The sequence below is a fragment of the Fulmarus glacialis genome, unplaced genomic scaffold, assembly GCF_000690835.1.
Source record: "Fulmarus glacialis isolate BGI_N327 unplaced genomic scaffold, ASM69083v1 scaffold13466, whole genome shotgun sequence".
NCBI lineage: Eukaryota > Metazoa > Chordata > Aves > Procellariiformes > Procellariidae > Fulmarus > Fulmarus glacialis.
The window spans coordinates 225-13,222 of record NW_009220163.1 but is presented as its reverse complement, the minus strand read 5'-3'; the positions used below and the strand labels follow the sequence as shown (position 1 = coordinate 13,222).

Genomic DNA, 12,998 nt, shown 5'->3' with positions numbered 1-12,998 from the left:
ACTTCTGGAAGTTGCTTGAGCTCTAAGTTGTAGTATCTGAGTTAATACAGTATTCAGTGAGGTGTCTCAGGTTGGTTGGTTTGTTTTTCTCCAACTGCTTGCAATAACATGGAAGGTTTAGTGTGAGAAGAAATTGCCACATATGTTCATATTGGTGGATGAGTCCACTCGGCCTCACCCAGTCTGAGGGACCATTTCCACCTTCTGGATCCTGCAGTAGGCAAGCCAGGACGAAGTGTTTCACAGGAGCAGGGTGACTGAGACATCGTGCTACTCGGAGAATGCTGTGTGCATTTCTGGACACCACCAAGTTACTGATACATCAAAAGACAGTAAAAGAGCAGCCAAAAAGTTATTCAAAGGCTGGGAGTGTTGCTTTGTACTGAGGAAAGACTCAGTTCCGTAATTGCATCTTTCTGGCTAAAGGAGGTGGAGAGGAGCTCCTGTCAGCATTCAGAGGGAGCACACGCAGGAGGGGACAAGTTGTTCCCTATGGAATAATTAGGAGTAATGGGATGAAAATGAACAAAAAGACACTAAAGGCAGATTCTGGGAAACCTTTTCAGGGAGGAGAAATCTGTTCATCTGGGAGGAGTCTGTTAGGGGAATGTTACCATTTAAAACAAGGCTGTACAGCTACATGGAGCACACTCCATAAGGCACAAGGCTGCTTTGGACCTTGCCGAGAGAAAAGAGACTGGATGTAGAGGTGGGAAATGATTGCCTGCATGTTGAGCTCAGTCCTGCCCAATAGGTCCAAGAGGATTCATAGAGCATCTTCCTCCGCATCCTCCCACTCACCTCCGGCGCCAAACCCTTCCCAGCACTCCAATATATCCATTAACCAGGTTTCGTAAAGGAGGGAGGTAGCTGACCTGCAGAAGGGGCAGAGGAGAAGACAGCAGCTGAGGAGCAAATGTCTTGTCAACCCTTACACTGCCAAGGTGAAAGAATAGCTGACCTGCAGAAGGGGCAGAGGAGAAAACACCAGCTGAGGAGCAAATGTCTCATCAACCCTTACACTGCCAAGGTGAAAGAGTCGGGGTGAGGGAGAGTATTAAACGTTTTGCTGCTTCTGCTGTGCATTTTCTGTGCTACACCGTGATCTTAAATCTGTGGGATCTGTTGGGAATGCCCAGAAACATTGGCTGAGACTCAAGGTCCTGTGTCAGATAGTTCTGAAGATGTCGCCCCGTAGCAATAAGAACTCCCTTTTTACAGTGCATGGGACCTGTCCCCATGCCACGGGTTATCATCTTCCTGGGGCCTCTGGAAATGTCACTGAACAAAACAAACAGTAATAAAAATACAGAGAGGTAAACCCAAGCACAGCTCCAAGTTGAATGCCTCGTTAGTACTGTGGGATAGTTTGCTTATGCTAGGCCAGAAATGGTAAACCAATGAGAGTGTATTGCCCTGAAATTTAATTTTATATATTGAATGTTTGGAGGATTTCTGTTTAATTTTGTTTTTTGTTTGGCTGGTTAGTTGGGTTTTTTACTACTCCTGTTAGAGTCCTTTGTTTTATGACTTGACGGAAGAGTTTTGCTCACATTAGGCAACGGTGTATCCAGTAGACCCTTTAGGGTTTAATGATCTGTAGGCAGCCAAGTTTGAATTTTTTAGAATAGCTTCTGAAATGAGTCACATAAATGGCTCATCGATGCACAACATCAACCACTGACTGAAAGGGTTTTCTTCCTTCCCATTGTTCTAGTATCATTGACAGTGGTCGGTATGTCTTGGCACCCAGGTGAGCAGCGCAGCCTTAACGATAGGAATATTTTACAGTGGAGTTGATGAGTACAAGCATGTCAAACCCTTGCTTTTTACAACCAAAGTTCCTTAAAAAGACACTTCCAGCCTCATCAGCCTTGAATGCTTGTTTTCAGTCTTCTGGGGGTTCTTGTGGCGGTCTCTGCAATGTCTGTGGATAGGATGGTATTTTTTTTTCCAGTGGGCTGGGGGGTGGGAGGAGGGATTTTTTTTTTTCCTTGCTATCTATGGAGAAGGACCTTTCCGCTCAAGGAAGGAGGCATGTATTCTGGAAGGAGCAACAGTCTTAGGAGCTGTTTTCCATGGTCCCTTTAAACTTATTGGGACTTTAATTTTATTTTTTTTAATTATTTAAAAGGAAAACTGATAACGGATGAACTGAAACATTCGTGACAGGTGACTAGCCAAGGCTGTAAGTACAGGAGGAACGCACATCGTCCAGACCGTGAGGATTCTGGTCCACGCCGTAGCTAGAAAGTGTCATGCCGACAAACCAAACCATCAGGAAATCCTTGTTTGCAGCCAGTCTGAAAAGAGAAGCTGTTCCTCGTTCGTATGTTCGTTTTTTGAAACCTCCTGTTGGGAGCTGAATTCTTGTTTCATCAAGCAAACAATGTTCTCCTTTCTCTCCTCACCCTCCCTCCCCTCAGTAACTTGTGTGCATTTCCTTCCTTTCTGTAGATGCAGATGTTCTAGGCAATACCACAGATGCACCTGCATGTGTCTCTACCTGCGAGTGCAAGAATCTCATGTCATCTTAAAAAATACAAAAAAATATACAAAAAATATACAAAAAATATCTTTTTTAGGCCAGAGTTTTCTACAGGTATTAATGAATATTTTTCTTAATCCTTATAAGTTTTATGTGTTTAATATTTCTTAATACCGGTAGCATTAATTTATACTTTTGTAGCAACACAATATTTTTATAAACCGCCACCGCTGGCTTTGTCTTCATAATGGGGAAAAGTGCGGGCAGCTGGCCCCGCGCTGTACCATGTACTGTATTTAAAAGGTTATCTAATGTCACACTTGCTGTGTTAATAAACAAAACAAAACCTGTTTGAAGTCTCATGTATTGTTGGTGTGGATCGAATGACTCAATAGAGAGCAATATTGCACGGGGTTGAGTTGCTGATTTTCATTGTGATATATGAACGCTTGAGGCCAACTCAAGTTCTTCTGATTTTTTCTTTTTAGGATTTTGTTTTGTTTTGTTTTGGTTTTTTTACAGCTAAATAAATTCAGTGCTGTTTGAAACTTAGACTGACGTCAAATGAAAAGGATTATTAAAGAAAAAAAAAAGGTGTTTAAATGTTGCTGTTTTTACAAGTCTGTTGCTGTCTGAATGGAAATATTCCACAAGAGAGGAGGAATAGTTCCACTTAGCTTCCAAACGAGCTGAGCACTCCAGGCCAGAGCTCGGTTATTTGGAGATACCTTAGAGACATGTTTCTGCAACATTCTTTTCAGAGTTGATGCCAAGGCAGAAGACAAACTGTAACTGTAAGAAAGCATCCGTTGCTTGAGGATTTTCATGTCAGTGTTGTATTTATGGTTTTACAATAAAACAACCTTTAGGAAAAAAAAAGTGTCGGGTTTTCTATTTTTCAAGCACATGAATGGGACATCACCCAGTGCTGATTGTCTTCTTGTGAAGAGGGAAGACATCCATTGAAGTGACCTAAATCTCAGCAGTGGTTTCTTTGATGGACTTCACGAGCCATAAAACTCTACAGTGGGCTTCTCCCTGCATCCCTTGTGTATCCAAAACTCTCTAAAGCATTTTCCAGAGCATCTTCTGTCTCACGCTTGGTTGCCAGTGCAGTGAACCTGCTGCTCTCTCACCAGTGAGACACTGATATATAGCCGAAAGTGAACCAAGACGACTTGGCCAGCTGGAGGGGTTGTTTGGTGTGTTGTAATGCAGTATTTGTATTCACACCCCCAGGACACATTCAGCTCAGCTGGCTTTTATGCTGCTAAAGCAGTGCAAGCTGATGCTGGGCAAGATAGTCTTAAAACTCACACTTACTGTGTTTCTCCCAGCGTGGTCAGAGATTTTCACTTGTATCAGCAGATCCACCTGTGAACTTGCTTTCAGCCCAGGAGAAAGGCATTTGGGCATTGAGCAGGCACTGAGCGGGCTCACCCCTTTCCATAAGACAAGGCCCTTGACGGCTATTTGTAATGATAGCCAAAATATGAGCGGACACGGAAATCTTTGCTTGGAGGCTATGTCAGTCTTGACCTGCATCAACGTGTCTCACAAAGATGTGATGGTGAGTGGGGATCACTGGCAGGTTTGCATGCGGGAACGCAGCCTTGCTGGCGCTGTTTGGAGCTCCAAGACCCACCTCCAAACGAACCAGAGATGACCAGGGAATTGTCCCAGGTGGAACAAGTACATGGACCAGGATTCAAAGGAGAAGGAGCCCAGGCCTACCACTGGAAAATCCAAGGTACATTGTCCATCACCCTTCATGTATCCTTTTCTTTGACCTGTTTTGATATCCTTTGGGGTTTTCTAACCTTGCCCCTCACCCCCCTCAAAAAAAGGCAAGCAAAAAATAACTCTGCTTGAGAATTAGGAAATCTGTAGGGGATTTGTTAGTTGGGAAAAACCAAAACCCAAAGACATGGAATGACAATAGGTCTGGCAATTGGATAAACTCTCTTGGCTAGTAGTCAAGTGTGAAGATAAGCCATAATAAGAAATACAACTATCAGAATATAATAGTAAGAATGGCTGTAGCTTTGCAGTAGATTTGATGTAAAAGTGATTTCAGTGAACAGTAAGATCTAGATGTCCTCACATCCTAACCAGATAGGAGTTACGATTTGTTTGAAAATGTAAAAATGTAAAGTGGATAACGTATGGCCAAAAGGCATAGAAGACCGGAGGACAGTGCTCCTTGGTATGCCAGCGTCTCCCGGCACTAAGTTGTCCTTTTTGCTATACCCATTTAAAAGGATAAGATTGCAAATGGAAACATAAGAGGCTTAAGATAATCCTGCCTTATTTCCTGATTCTCTAATTTCTGCCTTAACAGGACACAACTACTTGAGCCTTAGTAATAAAGGACATGGTAGCTCAGAATTCAGGCTCTGCTGGAGGTATCCCATAGTTTCCTCTAATTTCAGAAGGACTGATGAATCCAGCAAAGCTAATTTAACTCGCCATCTCTAATCTGATGCTCAACAATTTGCCTTCCTTGAAGTTTTATTCACCCTGAGATCCCGTCTGTGGGAGCACGGTGAGGAGCGGGGAGCACAGCCCGGGTGTGTGGCACGACAGAGCTGGACGGGTGCTGTGCAGGGAAAGCCTCTCTACCGCCTGTGTGTGTATGGGCGTGCGTGGTGGCCATGTGCCCCCTTGGACGGTGGGTGAGCAGCACACCTTGACCCACGCCATGTAATTGTCACGACTGAGTGGTTTAGAGGCACCCAAAGAATCGCTGTCAAAGGTATTAGCAGAAAGTGATTTTAATAGAGATTGATAAAGGTGCAACTTAACAGAGTTCGATGGCAAGGTTCACTCTATTACTACACAGATGAAACATAAAGAAAAATCATGTTATGTCTAAGGCTTTATATCTAAGGGATTATATGTGTTTAGCAGCAGTCTAGAGTTCATTCACAGTTTTAGCAGCACCTAATCATTAACTTAATATTTACGAAGTAAGTGTTGGTAGAGTCTACTACAATCATGACTTAATTACAGATTATACTTACTATTAGTTCACACACACAGAGGCAGAAATATTTATATATAGATAAATGTACAAAAGGTACCTGTTAAAAATTTCCCTCGAGTTTGGTGAATAAATACTCACATAAAATGTTTTCAGGTAAGGACCTGGAAAACCTCTGTCAGGAGTCGCCCAATCTCATGAGAATTTACCAGCAGGATTTCTTGGCTCGGTTCTCACTGAAGGAGATAGGATGATCTTAAATCGCCGACCTGGGATGCTGGAAATCCAGGTGCGGTTATTAGTTCTCTTAGAGACTTCCTGCAGTTTGGGAGAGGTTGCCTAATCCTTCAGCCCCAGTTCCCCAGGCAGAGGAGAGGGATAGCACCTCAACAGATGAGCCGCTGCAGGGACCCTCTTTACTAAACCTCCAGTTTAGCTCTTTGGGCTGCTAAAACTGAAAGATCATACCAAGCACTGAAAGGATCTTGCCCACGAGTGCTTTGCTCCCACACATATCTGAGCCCACATGGGCAACTGCTCTTCCTTCTCACACCTCTGGGCCACCAAGCTCCAGGGGACCTCCTCTGGCTGCTCTTCTTCAGAGGCCTTACCTGTATGCACTCTGCCCTCAGGATGAACTTGGAGATTATGGCCAGCACGTTCTCCCGGTAGTAGATTTTGTGGACAACATTCTGCAGGAGAAGCTCCAGGGGAGTCACCATCTGCAGGATGATCCCATGGCCCAGGAAAGCAGGTTCAAAGATAGGAAAACCAGCCCTGGCCCCACCTGCAGAGCCACAGAGCACCCTCAGGGAACAGTCCGTGGTGGTCCAGCCCTCCGGTACAGCAACTCCCACAGCTTGAGACCTCCTTGAGATGCCTCCTAGGCTGTGCCCAAGTTCCTCTTTACTCTGTCTTTCATCAGATAATAGGCACAAAGTCAAGCTACGCCTCAGGGCCATCAGTCACAGACTGCTTGCCAACTGTTAATGCTCCCCAGGCCAGGGGAAATCCAGCAGAGCCATGCAGCCCGTATTGGCCTGGGACGTTCACAGCTGTGTCAGGGCTGGATGGCTTTGCTGTGGGCCCATGGGAATTCATGGGGGTTTACAGTGCTCTACTGGTCCCAAAAAGTTTAAAATCTAATCTTCTAGGAAATGCTTCCAAATTCTCACTTGATCTTGTTGTTCATCACTGACTTACCTTCAGGTCATCAACAGCCTTATTGGATTGTTGACACCAGTCCTGGGCTCCGATCTCAGTAGCAGCAATTGCAATACAGTATGGAGGTAATACAACATCCCTCCTCCTGCTCTGGCTTTCTCCTTTGCAGCTACAACGGTCACATTAGGTTTTAGCTGAAATCAGGGTCATCCTTTTATCTTGCATGACATGAAGTACTTGTTCTCTGCTCTTTGACGTGCATCCAGAGACACAGATGCATGGTCATAACACTTGGTTCTTCAAAGCAGTGCAGATATTGCTGGGGGTTTTGGCTACTTTATTTACTACTCCTTTAATGTTTCGTTGGGTATGCACTCTTTGTGAGGTTATTTTAATGTCTTTTTTCTCTTTGTTCATTGATATCAGTGCTAAATAGCACTGATTTAAGAATTGAACAGAGATACAATCAACATCCACTTTGTGATAATTCCCTAATTACACCGAGATCTATCCCTTATCAAAGTTTTGTATCATGACTTGTTTTGCTATTGTTCTGAATTTGTAATATGGGAGTAGGTCAGATGCCTTCAAAAATGTACTAGAACAAAGTTACTAGTTTTAGGCAAGCTTACCATTTCATCAACCCCCCCCCAACCAAAAATGAAAGTGAGAACATCTAGTTCCCATTGATTCATGTGTAGAGGCATTATTTCTATTTTCCTTTGATTCTTTATCAATTTGTGTCAAGTATTTTATTATCTCGTTCAGGGCTGGCCTTGGGCTATAAGATGCACTGTTCTGATTTTTTGGAAGTGGAGAGGGGCAAGAGAAGTGTGGTTAATAAACATGTTTCCAAAACAAAAACCAAACACAAGAAAGGAAGAAAATAAGAAAATGAGCGAACTTTTAATTGCAGAAGGAGCTCTTGACATTAGTATGAATTTATTTCTTTAGCATAAATATAAACTGACAAATCTTTGTGCTTTCCAGAAAGTTGTCTGAAAAACCCTCAGTTTTTTGGATCACACAGATCAACATCCTCAAAATGTTTCTTACCGTATATTGAGTGCTCTCTATGCCTTTCCCAGGCATGTTCACCATGGACTGAAAAGGTCCACGCTTCTGCATTGTAAAGCGCTGTGACGATGTGGTGTGGAGGTCCCTTGGGATTGTCATGAGTGTTTGCTCAGGTACTAGCTATTTTTTTTTTTAAGTCGTTTTGTGGGCACAGCAGTCCTTACGAACCCTCCCTTTCCTCCGTGCTGCCCAGCTGTGCGTAGTTCTGGCCCGTGTGTCTGATGCACTCGGTAGGAAAGGCTACACTGGGCAGGACGGGCAAGGACTTACTTAGCCTTTTGGGTGACAAAGCCCTTCAGCTCGGGGTGCTGGTGGTCACCAGCGTGGGACATACCTCCCTGGCTGAAACCATCAAATCCATCAAGGAGACGTGCTTCCTGAAGATGGTTGCGGTGTGTTGAACCAGCAGCCGGGAGCAATGCTCGTTGGGTTCCGGCTCCGGCTGCCACTTGGCCTGGAGGGGTAGAGAAGGATCGTCTCAGTCCAAGAGATGGAGAGTACAGACTGAGGGGAGGTATCAGCGAGATGGTGCAGACAATCTAGAGATGAGCACAGATGAGGGAGTGCAGCTAAAACCCTCAGAGACACAGAAAAGAGACTGGACCTGAAGGGGGAGGGGGGATGCGGCAGAGGGGATGAGGTGGGACTGATGCTTTGAGGCAGAAAGGGGACCTGGTTTGAAAGACTTCGACCCCCTCATGGCTAAGAGGGGAGCTAGGGTCTTGCCAACCAGATCTGCTTCATAAAATGCCACAGCTTGGACCTTGTGTATCTCAGATCAGATCTGCCCAGAATAGCTGGACTGTGAAGAAAAGCCAGGTGAGCCACGGCAGCTGCGTTCTCGGGGTCTTCCTGCCATTGGGGAACAATTTGCCGTTGGCGGACTTGGGTGTGAGCTGCCTGTACTTAATAGCAGTATTGCAATAGCAGCAGCGTGACTGCAGCCCAGCCCAGCACGTCGCTCCGAGCACAGCAGAGGTGCTCGCAGGTACATGGCACAGCAAGAGGCAACCGAGTGAGCGGAGGAAGGGGCCTCAGCACCGACATGGGACTAGTCCTTAACTAGTGTATAGGAATAATACAAACATGAAGCTCAGAAAATTCAGAGTTAATTTTAAGCTCAAAGAAGTCTATGCATGTTAACTTATGCAGCCACGCAAGCTGGGACTCCAAGTCCTTCCTTTGGTCCTGTAATAATTGCAAGGAATAAAGGATTTTTGTGTTTGTGCTCCTAAACTAGATTTCACATATCTTAAAACCCTTAAAGCCCACCAGCCTGCCCACAATATGTCACTTTTTGAGAAGTTTCAACTGCTTTATTACTCAAATACACCGGCTTTCTACCAGCTTGGCAAGTAGCACAGACTGGCCCCAGCACAGACCTGTGTTCAGTGGCTCGCACTGAAAAGCAGACACGAAATAAATATTATTATCCCATCCATCTCCCAAATTCTCCATGCTTCTCACATCTCTGCCCACTCTCAGAGCCGCATCTCCTGTGTCTCATGCACCTTCTTCATTTCTTTTAATAATCCTTCATTTTTTTCTAACCCACTCACCCTAGTCGTGATTTAGTCAGGAGGCAGGCACTGCCTTTGGAGAGAAGCGCACTTTAGATGAAGGGTCATTTTTGTCACTGATTTTTACAAATAGAAGTGTTCTGCTCAGTGGCAAGTACATAAAAATTTCCCAAGGTCCAAAATCCCAAGGGACTGCCCATTTTCAAAACTCCTGCTGCCTCCCACCACTCTCCCGGCGGAGCCTCCACCCGCGGCTGCCCCCGGCCCCCTCCGAGGACCACGGCCGCGGTCCCTTCTCTTTAGTGCCACAGAACGGTTCCCCTTTTCCAGCCTCCTTTCCACTGAGACGTGATGGAGGCAACAGCCGTTTTGTTCTCTGTGGCACATTTGTCAGCATGTGATGGTGATTATGAAGATTAACAGCAAAATAACCGCGTGTTTCCATTTCGGTGATCGATAGTTGAAAAGCCTCCTGATGCTAAGTGCCGCAATCCTTAGAGAATCTTTTTTTAAATTACATCAGTTATAAGTCAAAGCAAATTAACAGATTCCTTTTAAGTACCCAGAACATCTGCTCTCTAATCAAGAAGCCCACGATCCGTGTTTGGGGGACATATGCCGTACTCGCGGTATACAGCGCAGGGATGTATTTCTAGGTCTGAGCTCTGCCAGCAGCAGCGATGATGCTGATTAATTGGGAGGAGATGTCCCTAAATGGGTTAACTGGGAGGAGATGTCCCTGAACTGGACTATAGGAGAGGACCCAGGTGTGGGCATGTCCCACGGAGGGGCCGGGCTCCCTACCTGGATGTGCGCGTCGAGCAAGTGCTCTGTCTGCCCGCAGAACACCCACTCTTTGGTGGCATCTCCACCGCCCACGTCGGACCGACCCCTTTGCAGTGGTACCGGAGCAGCAGCATCCTGTTCACCTCGCAGGATGGCCAGGTCCAGACCCTTGCAAAGTCTGGCACTGTGGAGGAAAGAAAGGATTCAGTTAAAAGTGGCATCTCCACGGCTGACGCTGGTACTAAGGGTCACCCAGTCCTGAACCACGGCTCAGAGATCGTCTTTACGGGCGATATCCGTGGGGCACAGACTCTCTGGTGGCACTTGCCAGCCTTCAGGCTGCTGAAGAAGGACAACAGCTTCTGAAGTTCACAGAACAGAGTTTGCTTAAATCAGTTTTATTTCAGTTGGGTGTTTTGCATTTTTTTGCAATTTTAGGGAAGAAGCATGGCTGGCGGCTCTGAAGCCTTCTTTCACTACACTTAAAACTGTTCAAATAAGTAAACGACTGCATCAATGGATGCTCCTCAAGTTTCAATGAGCTAAAAAGAGGTGCTTTTAGTTATAGATGTGCAGAGAGTAAAAGCCATCTCTACCTCTCAAGTTCAAGTCATTCTCTGTTACAATACTGTGGTATCATGTGTTGCTTTAAGAATGTATCTGCCCTCTTTCCAGTGAAATGAATTTTGGCTTTTATATTTACCCAATTGTCAGAAAATGTAGCTTCTACTAGATTGGAAGGCTTTTGCCTTCATTACTTTTTTTTCTAATTTTCAAACAAGCACAGAAGATAGCGCTTCCTTATTATTCAGCCTTGTACAGTCACATGGGAGGTGAAATAATAGGAGAAATTATGTTTCTCTTTCAGTCAATGAATATCAGAGGGGCAGGAGAAGACCTTTGCTGTGATTTCTGATTGAAAAAATCTGGTGCTTTGGGTGGGATGATCTCATAAAATTTTAAAGAGGGCTTCATCTGCCCCCACGCAGACATAGAATCATAGAATCATTTAGGTTGGAAAAGACACTTAAGATCATCGAGTCCAACCATTAACCTAACACTGCCAAGTCCACCACTAAACCATGTCCCTAAACACCACGTCTACATGTCTTTTAAATACCTCCAGGGATGGTGACTCCACCACTTCCCTGGGCAGCCTGTTCCCATGCATGACAACCCTTTCAGTGAAGAAATTTTTCCTAATGTCCAGTCTAAACCTCCCCTGGCGCAACTTGAGGCCATTCCCTCTCGTCCTATCGCTGGTTACTTGGGAGAAGAGACCGACCCCCACCTGGCTACAACCTCCTTTCAGGTAGTTGTAGAGCGCGATGAGGTCTCCCCTCAGCCTCCTCTTCTCCAGGCTAAACAGCCCCAGTTCCCTCAGCCGCTCCTCATCAGACTTGTTCTCCAGGCCCTTCACCAGCTTCATCTAGCACCAGGTTGGGCTCTGCGGCTCTCCCACCCGGCTGCTGGTCCCCTGCAAGCCCGGTGCCAGAAGAGCTGCCCATCTGAGCTCTCCAAAATACCTCTCCATCAAAGTGACCTGCACAGCACAGATGGCTTCTAAATCTGTTTAAATCAACCTGACCCATTTGGGCTGTACTGGGAGCAGGGCAGCTGCCTGCAGTTTCGTTCTTTCAATAACTACGGATAACAATGACTCTGAATACAGCTGTTTCAGATGACACAATGCATCTTGGCAAGCGTTTGCGTATATCCAGAATATTCATTCTCATTTTGTGATGAAACACATCATTGCTCATTACTTGGAACCAAATTTTCATTTGAATGCAGCTCCTGACTGAGTATGTATGGGAAAAGAAATACAGTATTAATCTTTTTTCTGAAAATAACACACAAAAAAACCCAGAATTGCTGTTTGGTGAGAGCTATAAATTGTTTATCTCATCCCATAAAGCTGGAATGTTTCTTTCATTTTGGGAAAAATAGCCTGTTTAGCAGAAAGACTGACTTTTGCTGCTAATCAATCCCAATCAGAGAAAGTTGAACATCTCAGGAAAATAACTAAGAAGCAAAAGCCAAAGCAAAACTCAAGGTAAGTCTGTTTGCTGGTTTCAGCCACGTCTAGAATTGGTGATTTAAACTAAGTGCAGCCAGATCAAGTAATTGTTACATGTGAACTTGAAGTAAGATCCTCCTCCTACACAGTCAACACAAACCACATCTAAACGGTAGGTGTATGCGAAGAGCTTTCCTGGGTTGTATCCAAAAGTTCCCTTCAAGCCTTAAAAGGAGAAAAAATTGCCATTAAGAAACTTTTCTGTCATGCTAATGCGACAGATTTAAGCACTGACGTGGTATAAGCTATCACTATAGAGTACAGAATCATTCCTGAAACCCCATAGCTCCTCAGGATCCATCTCTGCTGGTGCAACGGATGACTCAGAGTTAAAAATCTTCTTTTATACCCTGCTTGCTGAATGCAGGAGTTGTAGGACTATCAAAATCAAGAAGGGTGTTTATTTAACTTGGCTAAAGTCCCAGTTATTATCTAACATAGGAAAGGGCACTGGAACATTCTGCCCCAACATGGACAACCCAGGAGGAAAATTAGGGTGCTGCATGAAATAGGGGAGCAGGATGGAGGGTGGGATATTATAAAAACCACTTTTCCTTAATGAAGTAGCTTTTAATGAGGACACACAGGGCACTGCCGTTTCCGTGGATGCTTTCTGCAGTTTTGGGGCATGGTCACCTTTTTCAGCATATGGATGCGGGTGCATTTTCCATCTTCTCCTTGAAACTGCCAGCCATGAAACGGGCATTCGATGCGATTGCCCACGGTGTGCCTGCCAGCAGCGAGTTTAGCCCCGAGGTGAGGGCAGTAAGTGTCGACCACGTAGGCTTGGCCATCCTGGGTGCGAAACGCAGCGAGCTTGTTGTCCTGCAGAAATGCGAGGTTATGAGGTTGTAAAACCGACATCTGCATGTGAGGGGCGTCGGGAGAGACAGACATCGC

General features: G+C 45.2%; 1 protein-coding gene across 1 annotated transcript; it reads right to left on the bottom strand.

Annotated features, from left to right (window-relative positions):
• Positions 1–6,082: 6,082 nt before the first annotated feature.
• Positions 6,083–12,995, bottom strand: LOC104078860 (cholesterol desaturase daf-36-like; the record flags this gene model as incomplete). The annotated part of the gene is given in 8 exon segments (XM_009580672.1): positions 6,083–6,234; positions 6,237–6,258; positions 8,047–8,166; positions 8,439–8,564; positions 10,037–10,098; positions 10,101–10,202; positions 12,735–12,752; positions 12,755–12,995. Coding segments are annotated over 8 exon segments (843 nt in total), but the record flags the coding sequence as incomplete, so codon positions are not given.
• Between the last annotated feature and the right edge of the window lie 3 nt (positions 12,996–12,998).